This window comes from Buteo buteo, chromosome 23 (assembly GCF_964188355.1).
Source record: "Buteo buteo chromosome 23, bButBut1.hap1.1, whole genome shotgun sequence".
Taxonomy (NCBI): Eukaryota; Metazoa; Chordata; class Aves; order Accipitriformes; family Accipitridae; genus Buteo; species Buteo buteo.
Genome location: NC_134193.1, coordinates 3,739,627 through 3,759,843, shown reverse-complemented (window position 1 = coordinate 3,759,843; position 20,217 = coordinate 3,739,627). Strand labels below are relative to the sequence as shown.

General features: G+C 45.2%; 1 protein-coding gene across 2 annotated transcripts; it reads left to right on the top strand.

Moving 5' to 3' along the window:
• Positions 1-2,937: 2,937 nt before the first annotated feature.
• Positions 2,938-19,963, top strand: LOC142043839 (zinc finger CCCH domain-containing protein 11A-like). 2 transcript variants are annotated; one of them, XM_075055490.1, is made up of 17 exons: positions 2,938-9,803; positions 10,209-10,412; positions 10,611-10,730; positions 11,357-11,480; positions 11,929-12,132; positions 12,456-12,572; positions 13,103-13,180; positions 13,755-13,865; positions 14,621-14,683; positions 14,944-15,039; positions 15,259-15,324; positions 15,870-16,370; positions 17,018-17,091; positions 17,799-18,123; positions 18,436-18,605; positions 19,005-19,072; positions 19,628-19,963. In XM_075055490.1, the coding sequence occupies exons 2-17, from the start codon at positions 10,359-10,361 to the stop codon at positions 19,890-19,892; spliced, it is 2,436 nt and encodes an 811-aa protein (XP_074911591.1). In that variant the 5' UTR covers positions 2,938-9,803; positions 10,209-10,358; the 3' UTR covers positions 19,893-19,963. The 2 variants fall into 2 exon arrangements, with proteins under 2 accessions (XP_074911591.1, XP_074911590.1); XM_075055489.1 differs by having other exon boundaries at positions 13,103-13,183.
• Positions 19,964-20,217: the final 254 nt, after the last annotated feature.

Below are 20,217 nucleotides of genomic sequence, written 5' to 3'. Positions count from 1 at the left end.
CAACTCCTGTTGCCCTCCATGACTGCAGGGAACAAGTACCTCAAAGAAGAGTCCCTGCATGCTTTTGTACCTCTCGGGGGAAGGACACATGTACCTGCCTGTCATCGCTTCTCACTGCTTAGTCCAGCTCCTACACGTTTATCAATCCATGGAGCATGCAACCTGTAAATCGCCCTCCTGCAAACCCAGCTCTCCCCGGTGGGGCACGGTGATGTGGGGGTACCGTTTTCCTGGTCCTGCCCCAAACAGCAAGGCTGTGGGGCAATGCCGGCATGTTTCTTGGCACCTGGCTGTTCTTCTCCAGCATCTCTCTGCCAAGGCTGTCCCCTGCCACCGAGAGTGGCTGATCTCTGGCTGTTCTGCCTCTGATATCGTCCTGCTCAACAAAAAAGACAATTTTCATTCAGCAAAGCCCATGGCTAAAACTGCCTTTAGTTTATTTCCTCCCCTTAAATAAATATATATATATACAGTATTAAATCAACATTTATGTGTGTATATATATTTATCCAATGCTCTCACAACAAAACTTTCTTTTGAAGAGGGCACACAGACCTGAGTTTTTCTTTTCCAGTAACTAAGTATAATAAGCACTGGTATTTTTGTATAAAAACAGAAAAATACAAAACAAAAGACTGAATATTATGTGGTATGCATGACATTAAAAAAAAATGGTGGTTTCAAAGCAATATGTACCCTGGTGTGTTTGCCATATCCTAGAGTCCAGCTTAAAGTGCACCTGATCTGTATTGCATTTTGATATTAATCTCTATGTACAATGTTTTGCATGTAATTTATATGGTTCTTGGGAGAAAAAAATTTTGAATGAATTGTCAGTTGGCTTCTTCTGAGGAAACAGACTCCAAGCAGAGATAATACTCAAAGAGGAAGCAGAAGAGTGGTTGAGGGGTGGGAAAGGGGGTACATAGTAAAAAACTAAAGCGTGCTGGGGGTGGGGGAGAAGGGTAATGGTTTTGAATCAATAAAGCTTTGGCTGTTGAGCAGAAACAGTGCGCAAGTGCATCCAGAGAATAAAATGTGCCCACATGTAACTGTGATGTCCTCAGTGTGTCCACCAGCTTGTGAAATCAATCCCACATCCTCTCCTAGCACTGGATGAATGGCTGGGCTTCCCGTCAGAGCAAGCCTGAGCGTTGAAGTGGGGCCTGCGGGGTGGAAAGAGGGATGGGGAGCAAAAGCAACCCCCCTGCTACAAAAGCACTCTGTATTGTGGGTTTTCTCTCTGTGTAAGCCTCACTATCGAGAGGCAGGGGCTGGCTGCTGCACCCAGCACTTTGCCTCAAGTGTGGCTTCTTCCACCTCCAAGCAAAGTCCAGAATTGGCTGTCAAACGCCATCCAAAGCAGTGCTCCTGGGCTATGCGTCGAGCTGCCCTTGAGCAAAGATCCTCCCTTGTCCCCTTCCCTGATGCCGTGTCTGCAGTGCCTCTAAGGTGATGCATGGTGGAGGTTGTGATCACCATCTCCTGGGGACGGACTTTGAGCCGTGTCCTGTCTCTCTGCTGAGACTGTTTTGCCTCTATAGAGGCACTTTGCCCAGACAAGGAGGACAAGAAGAAATAAAAGCAACTGGCCTCTGAAATACTCTAATTCCCAAGCAGGTTGATGCACTGGAGCTATTTTAACTCCCTGGCTTCGGTGGAGAGGCTGTTGCTTCTCTGTGTCCTTAATAACTCCACGGCCAAGCCACGATGAGAAGATCGAGCTGGGCAAGGTTGTCAGTGAGAAAGTTCAATCTCAAACTTCTCAGCTGAGTGACTGACCTTTGGAGCTGATGCCAAGTGATATGAACAGGGTGTAAAAGCTTTATTGTGCAGCATCACCCTCTTTCCTGCTTTCTCAGGGAGGCGTCTGAGCTGACAGCATCCTCCAGCTCTTAAACAGAACAGCCACAATTGCTTCTTTTTTTAAACACAGTCTTGGCTGGATGCAAAGGAAGACACAAATCATAGGACTTTCAGTCATTTAATGGGGAAAATGGCTGTGCCCGCTGTGCCTGTGCAGTAGCAGGGCTGCCCCAGGCACCCTTTCCCCAAGAACGGACACTGCTGCTGCTGCGAAGGTGGCTGTTAACCGCTGCCGCAGGGTCAAACTGGGGAAAAGCAGGACACTGGCACGCTGGGAAGGAGAGGAGAAAAGCAGGAGGAGGGAGCTTTAGGTCTATGATCTGCCATGAAGCCTTAGCAAGCCCATGCTGCCCTGACAAGACAAATGGCTGCTTCCCAAAACAGCCCAGCCAGGCCCAGGCCTCCTTCCCTGGGGCGCAGCACAGCCTGAAGTGTCCCGAGGCCCCAGGGCAAGCGCCTGTCTGCCCGAGAAACCGGACTGAAGACAAAAAATAGCTTCCATCTTGGAAAGCGTAACCCTGAGGCAGCGCCCGCTAGCGTGAGGGAGGGAACGGACACCTCAAGGGCCGAGGCCTGGCACCATGGTGGGCAGAGGCAGGTACCCTGACAGAAAGGTGGGCGCGGGGCACCGCAGCCGGGGCAGAGGTGGCCGGGAAGAGGGGCACTCCGCCGTTCGCTCCACAACGAAGGGCTTTATCTGGGGTTAGAGGCGCTGCCGGGACCCCTCGGAGGAGGAAGGGGTAGAAAAGCCACCCGCCCCGCTTTGTTTACGGGACCCGCCCGCCCAGCTTTTGTCGCCCCGGTGGGCGGTGCCGCCGCGCCGCTGCGCTCCGCGCGGAGCTCCGCCCCCGCCGGTTGCCACGGGCGGAAGTGGGCGCTGGTGAAGCCGTTCCGCCCGCCATCTTAGTAGCGGGCGAGCTGAGGTTGCCCGTATGTTAGGCGCCATCTTTGAGGCTGGCAGCGGGGAGGACGACGGCCTGAGCGACGGCTCCGGCGGATCGAGGTGATACGGCGGTGGCAGCGGTGGTCCCCAGGGGTTCGGTAAAGTCCCTGATCGCCGGTAACTAGAGCCGTTCGTAGACCGCAGGGGCTGGGGAATGCCCTCTCGCCAGGCCCGGGTCCTCTCCGCTCCCCTCAGGGGAAGCAGGCCGCGTCCCCCGCGTCCGGCGGGGCGGGCGGCCCAGGCCGCGTCCCCGAGCCTTCCTCACCGGGGTGTCCGTAGCCACTGGAGCGGGAGGGGGGAGGCGGCGGGGGCAGCGCGGGCTCTCCGGGGACGGTGGTGGGGGTGAGGTGTTCTCCCCGGCCTCGGCGCCCCAGGAATTTAGAGAGGGGGGAGCTGCTTCCTCGCTGCCCGAGGTAGGCCCAGGGTCCGCTCTGCCCGCAGTTACAGGGCCGCAGCCCAGGGCGCAGCTCTCCCGTTCCCCACCCCTGCCTTTCTCTCGGCCCTTAGCCCTTCTGTAGGGCTCGGCTGCCGGGTCCGCTCCCCCCCGCCCCCGGTGGTCTCCCGGGGCAACGGAGTCCTTGGGCAGGCTCTGGAGAGGTTCAGTTGGGCAGACTGAAGATCACAGTGAGGGTGTCTTATGAGTATACGTTCCCAGTTAAAGCCTTGTGCCTTCCTTTTGTAGCAGTGCGTATAAGGGGCGTGCTGTAATGTAGTCATCTGGCAAATTGCTCCTCTGTTCCCCAGAGGAACTGCCTTCAGGAACTGACTAACTCTGGATGCACCCGGTTGTCATCTTAATTTCTCCTTTACGTTGTTTAAAACAACCCAATTGGGTGACGTTTGGTTTTGTTTCTTGAGAATTGGACCTAAGAGGTTTCTGTTTTCTTACATTGATGTTTATAATGAAAATGCAAAAGTGATTTTTACTGTTGCAGGGATCAGTATGTGGAGCCTACAGATTGTTCCCAGAACTGGTGCTTTGGGGTGCATGCTGCCCTCAGAGATTGAGCTCTGGACCATACATTAAAAATAAAACTGTGTTATTTGATTGTAAAAAAGAAGATCTCCTGGGGACAGGGAATTCTGAAATGATATCAGAACCACCACTGGGGCATGTGGTTGAATTGGACTCACGTTAAACTGATCAGACTGAACAGATAGGCTGAATTTATTGCTGGGTGGCCAGGTGTTTCAGGGGGAAAGCTAGTCTAGAGAAAAATTTCTCTTGCTGTCACTTCTCATCTAAAATGACACCCTTCCAAATGGCTGCAAATTGACTCTTTTTGAGATTTACTAAAACGCTTCAGTGAGGAAGCTGAATCGTTGTAGTAAATTGCTGCCAGGCCCCAGCATTGACTTCAGAAATAGAAAAAGAATGAGTGTGTCTTATTTAAGTATGCCTGTATCGCCCAAGAGTACATGAAGCACCTTTAGCAGTCCCCTTAGTTTGGAATTGATTCCCGATGCCCATTTGGACACGGAGGAGGAAAAGCTGGTGGACAGTGAGTGCGATAGAGGAGAGCCGCTTGCTAAAAATATGAGAAAGAAGGGGTTATGCATTAAGGGAAAGCCACTACATTAAAAATTGGTGCTGTCTAAAAATTTGTTGAGGATTTGGGACGTGCAGGTACTGCTACAGCTGCGTGTGCTGCAGTCATGCCTGTTGGCACTGAGCAAGATGGAGAGAGCTTTGTTATGTTGAAGTATGTTGAAGCACGCACTGTTGCCTGGAAGAAGAGCAAAGACTTGCATTGTGTGGAACTTCGGATCTATGGTTCACCTGGTGTGTCATATCTAGAACAAGCAAACAAAAAATGAGCCGTGGCAAGCTAGGTGACATCTACAATCAGAGCGTTGTGTGCGATGGGCCGTGGCTGACAGGCAGGGGTCATAGCTGGAAGTGCTGTAGGGGAGGGTGACTGTGCCTGTAACGTGTCTGTGTCAGCTGTCTCCCCGGACAGGGGTTTTAACAGTGGTAGTTGGATGTATGTTCCCAGCTCTCACGTTGGCAGTGACGGTGTGGCAGAGCCAGCAGGCTGTTTTTTCTGCTGGAAGAAGAGGAGGAGTGGACTGCAACTGTGCCTAGGTAAACAAGAGCTGTCAAAGAGATTTACCATAGACGTGGGTTGTTGCAGCTGCAGCAGTAATGGATTCTGGAGCATCTGGAGACGGTAGAGGGAGTTTTCTTCGTGCAAGCGGTACCGTCCAAAGCCTTTTGATGCCAGAAATCAATAGAAACACATCTGTTGTCTGGAACTTCTCAGTTGACCCTCAGTATACCTGGCAGGCTCCTTGCGATGTTTAAAAAGTGTGTCAGGCAGGGCAGAGCAGGGACTTGCTTTGGCACTTCCATGTTGCAGCAATGCTTGCAGACCACGCACCCTGCACGCTGGGCCAGCGCCTGAATGTGATAGTGCTGTTGGTAACCTGAAGCTGAGGAAGCACTTCTAGATTTTTCTGCGGTTCCACGTGAATTTTTGCCTCGTCAAGGTGATGTACGTATTGAGCTATTTCTTTTCAACGGCTAGGCTTAGAGCCGGTTGTGGTTGAACATCTCCAGGCTTGGGTGTTCCCAGTCCATCTTTGCCTACTGAGCAGGTGCTTGGTAGGAGAAAGGACATGAATCTTAACCATGGGACTCAGACTGTCAACTACATACTGCTGTGAAGGAGCTCAGATAGGAGAATGCACTTAAATAACAGATCAACAGAGCTATTGTAAAATTGATTACTGAAGACGCTTTTTTTCAATACCAACATATTAGAAGCTCTTACGGGTTGTGGCACTAAGAGTCAGTTCCCATCTATAACATGACTGTACAACAGTGTAAGAGAAAAATTTGTCATGGCTTTGGAGAAAACCCAACACGGAAGTATGCACTGAACTGTTGATACCCGGACCCTGAACCACCCACGGACTACTTGACAGTGCTGGCCCAAGGATATCTTTTGATACACAGACTGTGCCGGCAGAAGTCCCCTTGTAGAAAACAGGCATCTCCCTCCCACTGGCTGTGCTAAAACTTCTGCAGTAGGAAGTGTCCTACAGAACCAAGTTACCAAACTGATGTGTGGCTTTCCCTTAATCCCCTCCCCCTGGCTTTCCAGCTTCCAACAGCACTGCCGGCATTGTGCGCACAGTGCTAGGTGCCAGCTGCCGTGTTTGGCATATATTTTGAAATTAATGATTCTGGACTTTGAGCACAGGGGCACTGAGAGCAGGTCAGCAGGTACTTAAGCGATTTTCTTGCTCATTCTGCTAGTTCTTCAGGGACTCCAGCATCCAAACGATCTTGCACAGGATCACTTGAAGCAGGAAGCGGCTGCTCAGCAAACCTCTCTCTACCTTTTAGGTTAAAGTGACTTTAAACCAGCTGAAGGTGGAGCAGCATCCCCCAGGGAGGGAGAGTGGGTCTCTTCTCAGCTCATTCCAGTGGTCCCAGATGTCTGATGGGTGCAAGATTGTTGGCCTGCAGGTGGAGGCCAGTGGGGAGCTGCAGTTCTTAGTCAAGTGCTGCCATCGGTCATGTCCATCTGGCTTTGCAGAACGTGTGGAAAGACTTTCAAATGAAGGGTGTCGCTGTGGCTTTTGGACTGGGAGATGGGTGAAATACCTTAGCCTTGAAACTGATTTCCTCCGGAGTGGTGCGCTCGGGTCTGAACACTTTGTCTTGGCCACTTTACTAGATCCCTGCTGTAAAGGTTGCTTTGAAGAATTCCTTCTCCTGCAGAGACATCTTGATGTGTCAAGCTAAAGAGAGATCTGTAGTGAAGCAGTGTGTGACCTGATGAGTGCTTCAGTTGAGGGTTATTCTTTGACAGTTAGAGAAACACCGGGCCAATCAGCCCTTTCAGGAACAGACTGATTTGCCTCTCGTTTTAAGGAAGGATGTCCTAATTCAGGTCATAATGCAGCGTTCTCTATGTAACTTGTGACACCTAGTGCACTTTCAGACTGTGGAGTGCTGTAAAAAGCAGGTAAAACATCAGCAGCTGTTTTGCAGCTGGGGTAAGGCTGACGGATTGACAAGGGGGATTAGAACATGTAGTTCCTGGTGCTCTGCCTTCCTTGTGATTTGACTGCCCTAATAAACAAGGGGGGCGTTAAGCATCTTTAATATTTTTGTAAGCAATTAAAGGCACTAAGTAGAGCAGCAAGAGAGACTGCCCAAGTGAAATACTTTGTGCTTTATAACCCGCAAGTACCCACAGGTAGGTGCACTAGTACTCCTCTCGTGCGTTTGTTGGGGTGCAACAAAAAAGTTTTGTTCCCTTCTTGGTCTTTGGTACAGGACAAAGGCAGGTCAGCAAGCTGGAAGGTTAGATCAGGGAGTAGGACTGTTTGTTCAGTACCGAGAAAGACAAGCTTGTAAAACAGACTAGACAGACTTTCGTTGTACTATTTATCTTCCCTTAGCAAAGGTGGAGTTTATGGTACTTGTTGGCATGTTTTTCCTGACCCCTAGCTACTGCATCTGTAATTATTTTTTTTTAATTGTTATTTCTTTTCCAAAATGAATTCAAAATCTCTTAATACAAAAACTTTACTGGAGTTCTGGAGAAAAAACAAGTGTTTAAGATTCTCATCAATTTGCATGAGACCTGCTGAGTGCGCCAGAGTTACTCATTCGTATTCAGACTTTCAGGGGTTAGTTCGGTTGATTTCTGTTTAGCAGTCAGATTGCCATGTTAACTGATACCAGTTAAAAAAAAAATAATGTTTTTGAGTTAACCTTTTTTAAAATGGAAGGACTTTTGTGGAATTCAGAACTTTGAGGTTTTTGGAAGGGGTGTTTCTCCTTCTGAGTGTGTGTGTGGGGGAGTTGTAAAGGGTTTTTTTGTTCATTGGGGTTTTTTTGTTGTTGTTTTAAAGTTTTGCTTTTTTCTCATTCCTTAAACAAGATCCATTCAAATTCTGAAGAGGTCTTGAAGTCTGCTCAGGAGTATGGAAGGCAACAAGTAAAATGCTGAGCTGCTTGGGCATTCAAAAGAGCTAGATCTGAGGGGATTTCTCTTTCCCCCCCATGGTGGTAGATATAGTAAAGTTGCACTATACAGGTGTGTCTCACTTCCTAGGGAAAAGAAATGGCGCCTTCTAGACCATGAATTCCTCCTGATTTGTATTGGAATGCCTCTGCTGGGCAAAGCAGTGTCCCTTAATTGCCTTCCATTTAAGAGTTGGCTTGTGCAAACTGCAGAAATCATGCTTGTAATTTCCTTTAATTATCAATGGCATCAGTAACACATTTGGAAAAATGTTTCATGTCAAACTTCTACCTGAAGGAGCGCCAGTAATTTCTAGAAGGAGATGCGTAGGAATATGTATGACACAAGAGTCTGTTTTTGAAGGTGCTAAGGGTGAAAAGTGAATAGTCCCATCAATACTGAAGAAGGGAAGGAAACCTTGCACTTAACAACTGTTTTTCTTCCCTTTGCCAAGCAGTCAAAACCCAGTAACTAACGTGAGAACCCAACTTTTCCTCTCTTTATTTTAGATTTGGGAAAATTCCCTGCCAAAAATAAAAATCCTGGAAAATTCACTAGTGTTTGTGTGAGTAGAAGGTTCCAACCTTTTGTTATTAATTTGTAAGAACTATTTCATTCAGTTTTGTCCAAGAGAGTCAGAAATACTTGCACAGAAACGCGCAGCATCTGAATGAAAGGGGTCAGAATCACTTGAATTTGAACTTTATCTGGTGTGGTTGCAGGTTTTATGGCATTTAGTATCTTTAGAACAGTAAGAATCAAAGTATCTGACTTCACATCAAAAAAACCTGCTTGTGGCTAAGGAAGATCAGTTTCAGCTCTGGAGGCACCAAAAAATCATCAGCTGCTGAATTGGACCTAAGGCATCTTTTCAAACCTTCCATGATCTTACTGCAATGCATAATGATGGGTATATGGATTAGAGAACAGCGTATGATGGCAAACTTGTAGCATTGGCTCTGATGTAAAAAGAGAACAAATTCTTTCCTAAAAATCAAAGTAATTCCAAATTCTTGGGATCACGCAGCCATGCCACTTGCAAAGGAAGCATTTCCCTGCCTCTCAAAGCTTGCTGTATCCTTGATCTGCTGTCTCCCTGCTGTTAATTGATTGCAACTCCGCGTGTCCGATTAGGGCTAAAAGTTGCTTTCAATACGGATATCATGCAACATATACTGTGCACGCTTGTGTGTATAGATATGTTTATACTGTATGCATGTACATATGTATGCCTATTTGTGTGCTGGCCCCAAAATCACTTGTGTTATAAAGCATCAGCCTTGAAGGCATATTCATCAAACTGTTATGTAGATCTTTTGGTTTTGCCAGTTCCCTCAAAATGAGAGATTTTTTTTATGCAGTCTGCTGTGGCAAATAGCCCCACATTCTAATTTTTACTCTCACTCTTGCTGACTTTATGATCACTCACTCTTGGTGGTGTGTATAAACACATCTGTGTATGTATATACATATTCGTGTATTTATATGCACAAGTATGTTTTTGCTGTACAGGTAATAAAGATGGGGGAAGGTTTTTGTGTTTTCTTAATAGGTGAAGAAATCTTGAAGACCAGAAATTGCAACTCACTGAATTTTAAATTAAAAAAAAAATAGAAAAATTTAAAATTGTTCGGCTGTGGAAGATGGATCCTCATTTTTGCAGCCACTTTGAATCACAAGTTCATCTTTAAATGCACTGGGTTTTTTTGTTGGCCTTTTTTTGGTTTTTCCTTTTTTTTTCTTCTTTTTTTTTTTTTTGGAAGAGCTAACTAACCCTGGCTGTCTCCAGTCTGACAGTTTTCAAATGGACTTGCTTCCTCCATTAGTTGTAAGATGTTTTAAAGCACATCCTATGTTTGAATTGTGGATGAGAGGTTCCCTTGGCAATGTGAGGAGGAAAATTCTTTCTACCCCTTTATTATTAATTCACGGATTCAGTGTTGGTTCGACCTACAGGAGAAGTTAACTGGAAGTCTTTGAAGATCAATATCTTTGCTGAAGTTGTCCAGGTATGTGAACGTAAAGATCACCTACGGTGATTGGAAAATAATGTTTAATATGTCAGTTGTATTTTATGGAAATTGTTGGTACCCACAGTTAATCATTGACTGATAACTCAAATGTATGACCAGTTTTTTAAGAAGTGGCTCTCTTGTTGGGCTTACAGCCACAAGCAGTAGTTTTTTCTGTGCTCTGAGGCATATAACTATTACTGAGGACACAGAAGAGAACACTTCCTGGCAAAACCCATGCAGTTTTACAGAAGTTTGGCTGTAAAAAAAACCTGGGATACTTTTTGTGACCAGCTGAATTCAAGACATTCCCCCCCTCAAGAGGCTAATTTGATTAACAGAAAGCAGCTGTAAAAATGCTTATTATTTAATTGTTTTTCACTTAGTGATACCTTTCTTTAGGGTTACTTTTAAAAAGAAGATTTGACTGATCAAGCCATTAGGAGACTTTTAGTCCAAGAAAGAGTGAAGCCAGCTCTCGCCAGGACTGGAGGAAGTCCCTGGTGAGAGCGAACCCTTAGAACCTGAACTCGTTCTCAGACTTTGTTGACTATGTCTAACCAAGGAGACGACTGCTACTTCTATTTCTATTCCACCTGTAACAAGGTATGTTTGGGCTTCTTTTGCTTTGGGGTTTCTTTTTTTCTGTTGAGTTTTTGAGAGGAGGGGGGAGAGGGGGCAGAGACATCCAGATTTCTGTTAACTTAAGAAGCCGTTCGATTCTGCTTCCAGTGCTACTAGCATGGACTTTTTTTAGGTTGTACTGTTCTAATTTCCTTTTTGTTGATTTCTTTTTGGTTACAGGGAGACAGCTGTTCCTTCCGCCACTGTGAAGCTGCTCTGGGAAATGAGACAGTCTGCACGCTCTGGCAGGAGGGTCGCTGTTTCAGGAATATCTGCAGATTCAGACACATGGAAATTGATGTGAGTGTTTGGCTAAAGATGTGTTCTCCAACTAAATCCCTGAAAGCCTTTTTCCTTGCTGTCGGCAGACTGAATGTGCTTGTATGTGATAGATTTACTCGCTTTCAAATGATAGTGGTTTCCGTTACTTGGAGGGGGCTGGGAGGAAGTTGGGGGAAGAAGAATCAATTTCTTAGGTATATCTCAGCAAGACATTTTTGTATTAGGTGCTGGCGTTGTTCTGACGTCTTGGGGTAGCACAGGGTGGGGAGGGAGAAGATGGGAAGGAAATAAGGCTCTGAAAGATAACTTGAGATAGATTCAAGCTAGGCAATTTAAGGCATTTTTTCCCTCTGAATAATCCCAGTATTTTGCACATTGTCTTAGTTTAACCCACCCTGAACTGACGTGTGCGAGCCCCCATCTTCTCCAACGGAATGACAGGAAAGCTAGATAATATGTAGTAGTTTTATAGCTTATGCAAACGTTGTCGATCTGCCCTGCAATGCTTTTGGTGATAAACTGCCCTCTGGAATGATGTTTCCGCACTGCACTGTGATAGCCCTGTCTCTGGCATGACGTGTAACTGTCTCTTAGCAAGGCTAAGGCGAGTGTTACCATGAGCTTTTCTTTCTTTTTGTCTTCAGAAAAAACGCAGTGAGATTCCTTGCTACTGGGAGAATCAACCAGTTGGCTGTCAAAAATCCAACTGTGCTTTCCATCACACGAAAGGACGTTATGTTGATGGACTCTTCTTACCACCAAGCAAAAGTGAGTTTCTTGGGTCCTTTTCCTTTAAGCATTAAAGAATTAATTTTGAATATTACTTAGGAGTGGGTACAATGCCGTAGAAGGCATCAAGTAACTGCTGACTGAGGAGTGTAGGGAGAAGTGTGCAGTCACAGGCTCTCAGCTAAACGGACTATAATTCCGGTATTTAATTTTTTCTTTGCTGCTCAGCTTCTCTGTGCTTTGTGTGACCTTTGCACTTCAGGTTGCTTTCCCTTCATTTCATCCTTTCTGGAGGGTAGGGTGGTGAGATGAGTGTGTGAAGGGAGGCCGTTGTTCCTAGTGTGTTCGTAGGGGTGGGGAATAGGAAACTCTGACTTGAGCAGCCAGGTGGGCTATCTACCTTATCTACCGCATCTAGACAGTGAGTGCAAGGTTGGGGTGAAAGTTTTACATGGCCAAATGAGAGATGATCCTCGTCTTCCTCTAGCTACGCTTCCAAGTCCACCTGAGTCTGCAGAAGATGATGTGAAAATGGCTCAGGCGTCACTGCAGCAAAACAAACTTTCTGTCCAGTCAAATCCCTCTCCGCAGCTGAGGGGGGTGATGAAAGTGGAAAACTCTGAAAACGTCCCAAGTCCTACACATCCTCCAGTTGTAATCAATGCTGCAGATGATGATGAAGATGATGATGGTGAGTGTTTTTTCCTTACTGAAGGCATTTCTACTGGAGGTGAATGTATGAATGACAGAATGCCTGAACTGTGTAGTGTTTAAAGCTACAGACCAGAGTCTGGAGTTTTAAATACTTTTTCCCCGTATAGCTCTTACGTATATGATCTTATGAAGTCCATATAGCTGTTTAGAAAAAACCTCCCACAAACAGTTGCTTGTAGTTAAGAATACGAACAGAATATGAACCGTGGACTGAAATGTCATTGTACGGGCTACATGAGCATGAAATGTCTTGTATAATCCCTGCTCCATAACTGAATAGGTTTTATTTTGGACTTTCAGACCAGCTTTCTGAAGAAGGAGATGAAACTAAAACACCCATCCAGCAACCGGCAACAGAAGCCAATAATGGATTACGGATAATTTCCACTAGGAAATGCAGTGCTAATACAAAGCAAGGTATTCTAGCAGCTGTAGTAGGATGGCTTGGAAGGAGAACTTGACGATTGACTCCAAAGCGATATGTTCTAAAACTACGATAGAGCATCGGGTAGCTGGATGGAGTCAGTTATTTCCATGAGCTCATTCCTGTCTAATAATGTCGTGTGTCCTATGGGTCAGACAGGTCAACTCCTCCTTGTTGACTTCTGTAAAACAAAATAGAGCCACAGCGTGGAGTTTAAATGCCTGCAAATGTGTCCTTTCAAACACTGTGGGAAGAAACCATGTGTAATGACAGAGGAATCTAATATCGTGTAGGTGGATTAAATGCTTAAAACGGTAGGTTTTACTCTGTAGGATGGGAGGAAAGTTTCCAATTGCTTACCAAAATACCCATGCATTCTATGGCTTTTTTTACTGGTGGGGAGTGTTGAGAGGGTTTATTTGGAAGACTTTGGAAGGGTTCTGAGCTGTAAGAAGCTTGAGGATGTGTGCTCTTCAACATGTGCCTTTAGGCCTCAGCTTCATTAACCATTTTCTGTTTTCAGAGGACAATTTAAATTTTGGAATAAAAACACTTGAAGAAATCAAATTGAAGAAACTAAAGGAAAAAACAAAAAAACAAGGTGGTGAGTTAATATCATTTACTTTCTTATCCTTCTGCCTTCTGTTCACCTTCATCCTTTTATTTATTTTTGTTTGGTTTTTTGGTTTGTTTTTTTTTTTTTTTGTGTGTGTTTTTTGTTTGTTTGTTTTTTGTTTTAAACTTCTGATACTACCTGGATAGCTGGCTATGCACTGGTGAATACAATTCTTGGCATGAGAAAGGAAATTTTTTGGGGCGGTTGGGTTCAGACTGAGAGGTGATTGCAGCTGAGAGCTGCTTGAGGGACAGACTTCCAACTTAGTTGCAGGCCTTGAGCTACTTTGGCGTGCAATCTGTTTTCTTAAACTCAAACAGCTGATACTGTAGATCGGAATTCCAAGGATAAATCAGAGGGAAATTGCTCATTTCTCTTATTTACATGCAGTGATTATTGTATGTTTGAACAGTAATGGATAACTAATGTCTTTGGTCTTTGTGATACTTCTTCTGGTTTGGTTGGTTTCTGTTTCTTTGTTTGGGTTTTTTTTTGTTTTCATTTCTTTTTTTTTTTTTTTTCCCTCTAAACATTCTTATGTTTTGCTTGCTATGATCAGAAGGTCCTTCAGGAGTTTCTGTTCCTGCGCTCCAATCTCGGGCTATTCCTGTGCCAGAAAAGGAAAATGTACGGACAGTAGTGAGAACTGTGACTCTGTCTACAAAGCAAGGTAACAGCAAATACTTTTGTTTCCACTTCATGGCTCCTCAACCAAATGGTTAAGTAATAATTAAGATAATTCAGACAGGTTAGCCTGCTGGTGCTGCCTTTTCTAATGAAAACCATGCTTTTATGCTTCAAGCCCCTGGTTTGATTGCAAATATTGGGCATTTGTAGGTGCTCAGTTTGTTGTGTTGCAATAAAAGATCCAGAAGTGGTTTTTATCAGCCTGACATTATGCTGTAGCTCATCACGTATTACAGCACCTTACAGACTCACCAATGTGCTTAATTGGACTCTCATGTTCCTGAAGTTGAGTGAGATTTGTGAATGAGCTAACGTGTCGACAGCACGTGGCAGAAGTAGCGGTTGGGTTAAGTGCAGTAGCAGCAGAGAGAGAGGCTAATGTCAATACGAGTGTCAGTATGCAAAAAAGGGGATAACTGGAAAAACCGGGCAGTAATGAAAGGGCAGACCCATAGAAGATGGTATTATACAAGTAGCCAATTTTCGAAGCGTTGACGAGGCTGACGGTGGCACTTGCGGACAGTAGCGTGCTACGAGTCTGTGTATAAGTGGTGGTGTTCAGATCTGCACAAATTCCTTTGAAAGGCAAAAAAGGTGTGGCACTACTACTACGCGTAGTCACTCGTTTCTGTGGTTTGGCTACCAGAAGAGTGCCTTTTGCTGGGAGGTGGGCTAGAAGGACAATGCTCTTAGTGGCTACTGGTTTCTGTGCAGTGAAGAGATTATTCTTTGGTTTAGGGGAGGAGCCTGTGATTCAACTGAATCTTGGCGAGAGGATGGGAAAACGGAAAGCCTCCATGGGTAAGAGCTTTTTGTGAGCCGTTGTTCGGGTGCCCTCATCTAAACGTGACTGTGTTTAAGGGAGTTTTTGCTGTGTGACGGAGGAAAATACATTTTAGCAGAGATGTGTATTGGCGGCAGAAGTGGCAAATGTGGTTAGCAGCTGAAAGGCAAATCTAAGAAAAGATCCCTGGAAGCATTGAAGTTTGTGGCTGACTGTTCTAAAATCCTCCTCCAGAGAAACGTTCTTCAAGCATTGCTTGTTTTCTCTCTTTCTGAAGCTGGTAAAAGTGTCCTTCCGCTAAAGCGCAACCTTGCTGACAGGCTGGGGAAGAAGATAGAGGTTCTGGAGAATGCTGCCAAAGCACCAAAGAGAGGTATGGCTACTAAGCAGACATCTGGATTTGATGCCCAGATTTTCTGTTTAGGTTTGCTGTTTGTCCTTTCTTCTAGTGGTTCTTTTTGCGTGTTGGTTGAGGGCTCAAGGTAGCTCTGAATCCCAGTGAAGTGATGGCTCTCATTTCAAAATGAGATTTATGTGAACAGCAAATGGAGATTTATGCAGTCTGCTGAACTTTTTCTGTTCTCTCTTGTAGTTCAAGTCCCCAGGTCTCTGAAGGAGAGGCTAGGACTGCCCTCTGAACAGAGCAGTACAGAGACAGGTATGAACTGGCTGTTAAGTATGCTTTCCCCTTTTGTCTTTCCATGAGCTTTCCTACAGCCCTAAAAGTTAATTTAAAAAAGCCTGCCTGATTCCTCTTGCTCGAGTGCTGAAGCTGTCCTGTTTAGCCACTGTCAGAGATCTGGCTCTAGGGGGGGGTGTTGTCCACTCCTGCCTCATCAAGGTTTCTGCTTGAAAACTGCTGTGAACCGTCAGAAGCTGCAGTAAGCTTACATACAAGTAGGACAGAAGCACTGCCAGGAGCAGGAGTTTGAGATGCGAACAGAGAGACAACGGTCTGAGAAAGTAACAAAATAAAATAGACTAATGCTTTTTGTGTCCCCACTCTCTCTGCATAGCGCTAGTTTTCAAAATACAAGTGGCTTAAAGGAGGAGAATACTGTGCAGAATGGTGCTGTCCTAAGATGCATTCTTGGGATCACGCAAACCTAGTTTTCCTTAGTACTGTGACAGATTTTGGAGACTTTAAATATTGCTGGACTCTCCTTAAATGTTGGTGCTTCTCTTTTTTTTTGATGATGACAGAGAAGGCTGCTAAGCCAGCAGGAGAGATCCATGTGAAAACACTGGAGGAAATTCGACTTGAGAGAGCTCACCGGAGACGAGGAGAACCTCAAGTGAAACCCCAGACTGAAGGACGTTGTAAAACAGAAGATCCCAGCTTGGGGGCAAGACCTTCCCCTGCAGTTCACGTCAAAACTTTCTCAGGCTCCCTGGCTGAAAAAACCCACAAGCGATTGGAACGAGAGAAGCAAAAACCAGAAGAGTTTCCTACCGAGACAAAAGTTGAGAGCGAACCCAAGAAGCAGAGCATACTTGCTCCATCTGTGCCCAGCCAAGTGCGCCCAGCAGAGCCGACAGGTAAAGCCAAGCCAGCAGGAGAAGTGCACGTTAAAACCTTGGAAGAAATCAAGCGGGAGAAAGCTCTGCGGATGCAGCAGAGTGGAGGAAAAGTGCCAGCTCCACCAGCACAACCTGAACCTGCCCCAACAGGGAGGAGGTTGTTACGGATCACAAAGCTAATAGGTAATAAGGTGATTTGATACCTGCCCTGGTGAAGCGCTTCCCCTGTCAAGCAAATTCAGTTTGCTGAGGTTTTGCTTTGCTTTTTCCTTCTGCATATCGTAGAGGGTAGAAGAGTTTAAGGCTAGAAAGTCAGAAGGCAAGGAAGTGCCAGAATATGCAACCATATTATTTTCCATGAATCACGTGATAGCTTTCTGTATTTCCCACTGGAAAATTCTTCCACTGAGGAGCTTTGTAGCCTAGTTTCTTGCTTCTGTTTTTTCTGCCATCCGCTTGTGGTATGGGATCTTCCCTGGGCTGAATCCAGGCTTACCTTCCTCTTTGGCATATGTGTTGTTTAATTCAGTTATTGATGTATCTATGTTTGCAAAGCATGTATCAACTTCTTAATGTGAGGGCCATTTTTTGTCAAAATTGGCAGAGCAGTAAAGATATCGTTAAGATTATATAAGCCACGTAAAAAGAGAATAGTGCGATTGAGGGAAAGAGAGCTCGAACGGTGCAGGGATTGCTTACTGTAGCCTTTCCCTCTGTCCCATTATTAGACGTGAGGAAGTAAACACAGCAAGGAAACAGAGGTAGCCAGGATTCTTTATTTCTGCTGTTCACAAAATGATGATTTTTTTTTTTTCCTGCTTGTTTTGAAGCACCTGGAAGAGAAGAAAAGAAGATAGTGGAATTGAGCAAGCCTTCTCCCAAAGCTGTCTCTGCACCTGCAGAGGTGAGTCCTTTGTGAAGATATACATCTATCTATTCATACAGTTTTTGATACATTTTGTTATGTTTTGTTTGTAACTGGCTGCATGCTCCCAGTTGGAGGGTGTTCCTACCTTTCTGCATTTGGTAAGCGCTGCAGTGCTGTCGCAAGTCCTGTCACTACTTTGAATAGCATTTCCAGACAACGTGTTAAACGCCAAGCTTTGACTTAATCTTATTATACCTGACAGTGAATAAGAAACCCTATTAGCACCAGATAGAATCTGCGAGGTTAATGTTCTTCTTCTCCGTGACTTTATCTGTGAGACTGGAAGAAGGAGATCTTAAAATCCTGGGCAAAGAACTTTAATAGAAAAGGCTGGAGGTTTGTATTAGAGGAAACCAGTCTGTCAGGGAATGCTGTCTTGGGGGAGCTTGTATGGCTTCCTGTTGCTGAAAAAGAATGTAATAGATTACAGCTAGAGTCTTCTGCTCTATTGAAGAAGCTTGCTGTGTTGGGAATTGTAGGCTTTTGAAACTGTTTCCATAGCAAAGCATGGACCTTGTGACAGGTTACAGGCAACGTTTTCTGGGGAAAAATGTCAGCTCTGAATGGTATTAACATGCTCTGTTCCACATGGAGCTATTTCGGAGGGATTGCTACTGAGATTTTCTTAATGAAATCTCCATAGATTTTTGTCCTCTTAGTCCTCTTCTTTTGTTTCCTTCCAGCCCTCTGATCAGAGTGCAACTAATTCTAAAGTTGAAGTGAAGAGCCTTGAAGAGATAATGTGGGAGAAGCGGCAACTGAAGCAACGCCAAGAAGAGAAGCTTCAGAAGGAAGCAGCTGCTGTGCCATCTCCTATTGAACAGGCAATCAAGGGTAAAACTGCAGCATCAGGGAGTCCTGAATCCAGTGTGGTTTCAGGGTCAGCTTATCAGCTTCCAAAGAGGATATTGGTGAAATCTCCGGGAGATGGGGTTGAAAGCCCCGGAAAGGGTGCTGCTGTATCACCAGGGAAAGGGGCAGCTCAACTTCTGGAATGGAAAGCTGAAAGTAAGTGTTGAGTGTATGTGAAAGAGTTACTTTAGGTCATGCTTTGAAAGAAAGGCAGAGGGTGACAACTTTCACGTTGTAACTCTGGCTCCTTTTTGTAATTTCTTTGCTCCTTCTTATGGCTTGTTGGTAAACAGAGTTTACGGTGTGGAAAATACTGCTGAGAATCTGGGAAATGGCAGTGTAATTGTGCTGGCTAAATACTTTTAACTAGAAGGGTTGTGGCGCTGTTTGAGAACCTGTTTGTTTGTTGTTTTTTTTTTTCCTGAGGCAAAGCAAGATGGTATCAGTTCTCTCTTCCTTTTACTCTAGCCAAACGGAAGGAGTGTCTGAAGCCTTTGGATGGGAAAGCCACCTCTCCCACAAAGCAGCCACTGAAACGTAAGGCAGCCGAGAGTTATCCGTCTGCTGTGGCGGCTGTGAAGCCATTGAGTGCCACTGGTGGTGATACAAAGGAGCCTTCAGCTAAAAAAGCAGCTGTGGTAAGGAGAGCGGCTGGGGCAGTAGTGGGTCCCTAGTAAAATTTATGCCCAAGTTGTAGCCTCCTCTTGGAGAAAAGATGGAAGACTGAAATGTTCTACGGGTCTCCGTTCGCTTTTAAATCCAGAAGCGGTCGACAGGATGCTTGTAGTACCTTTCTGCTTTTCACCAGGTGAATGGCAGTGTTTCCATAATGCTCTGCTACATCCCTTAATGCTGCGTTCTTTAAAAAGACCCAAGGTTGTTAGTAAACTTTAAGGGAATGCTAACTTTTCTTCAGGTGTGCCCTGGCTCTGTGTTTTGGTTAAGGCTCAGCAATGCCAGAGGAGAAGCAGCGGAGGAAGAATCTGCAAAGCAGTCTTTGACCTGTGTATCCTAAAAACCATCTTGCTTCTTCCTAGGCCGTTGTTCCGGCTTTGCCAGAGGACAGCCTCCTCTCCATACGTGGGAGAGAAAAACCCCAAACCAGGTAACAACCACAACTTGTTCTTTTTCTTGATCAGTGTGCCTTTCACATGAAACTAAGGGTTTTTTCTGTCACACGTGGAAAGGTTAGAGTTTTGAGATAATTCATGCCAAAATCCAGCAGAGGAAAAATTCGTCTGAAATAATAAGTTTCTAGCAGCTGGCTGGACTGCTTATTTAGATTCTTGTCTGAAAATGCTGCAAGTTGGTACAGCTTTTCAGTGGCTTCTTGGGTTTTCTGAACGCCTGCAGAGGTTGACTTGGTAACCTTTTTGCAGTCAAATTAGTAAAGGTGGCAAAGTGTCTCTGGCGACAAAAATAGAACCATCTTTGCCAGACCCCGGATGCTGTGTCTTTGCAGATAAACCCCCAAACTGCAAGATGTACCTGCTGATACATTGGACTCTAGAAGCAGCCCCAGGTTAATTGACTAACAATCCCTGTGTAAGGCTGAGGGGTAGGAGGGATTAACTACTATTTTAAGAGCTGCTTTGCAGAAAACATCTCTCTGCTTAAGGAATGTTATACACTGATTTGCTCTCTTTCTTGTTCTTCCCAGTCCTGAACTGCACATTGGAAGCCAAGCAGACTCTGTGGCACAGTCAGAGGTCTCAAGCTCGACCTCAGCTTCCTCACAAGTAGCAGTAAAGACACGCCGGTTGAGCTCCACAGGAGCTGGGAAAGCACCCTTATCTGTAGAAGATGACTTTGAGAAGCTTATTTGGGAAATCTCAGGAGGCAAACTGGAAGCAGAAATTGACCTGGACCCAGGGAAGGATGAGGATGATCTCCTCATGGAACTTTCTGAAATGATTGATAGCTGAACTGCATAATCTTAAGGTTTAAAAAAAAAAAAAAAAAAAAAAAAAAAATTAAAACTGATTATTTTGTTGGATACCCAGAGGTGATCCTTTTTCTAGCTGAGGCTTTGCAAGGAGTCTTAAAGCACAGTTGAACTGGTAGAAATTGTCAGTATCTGCACTCAGTTGTCCTAAATTTCCCTGCTGGTCAGAGTCAAGGTCCCGTGCATCAATTCCGTGAGTCTCGGTGTCTATCTTCCACATGAAGAGGACGAAGCGCTTGTTTATTTCGGAACAGAGACATACCCATCTATGAACTGTGGTGGTTGTGAACTGATCTACTGATATA

Excerpts from the sequence above, each read along its gene's own strand:
- LOC142043839 (XM_075055489.1), top strand. The coding sequence starts at position 10,359 with ATGTCTAACCAAGGAGACGACTGCTACTTCTATTTCTATTCCACCTGT. Across the intron at positions 11,481-11,928 it reads CTTCTTACCACCAAGCAAAA|CTACGCTTCCAAGTCCACCT; the intron begins GTGAGTTTCTTG and ends GTCTTCCTCTAG. Across the intron at positions 14,684-14,943 it reads AAAACGGAAAGCCTCCATGG|CTGGTAAAAGTGTCCTTCCG; the intron begins GTAAGAGCTTTT and ends CTCTTTCTGAAG.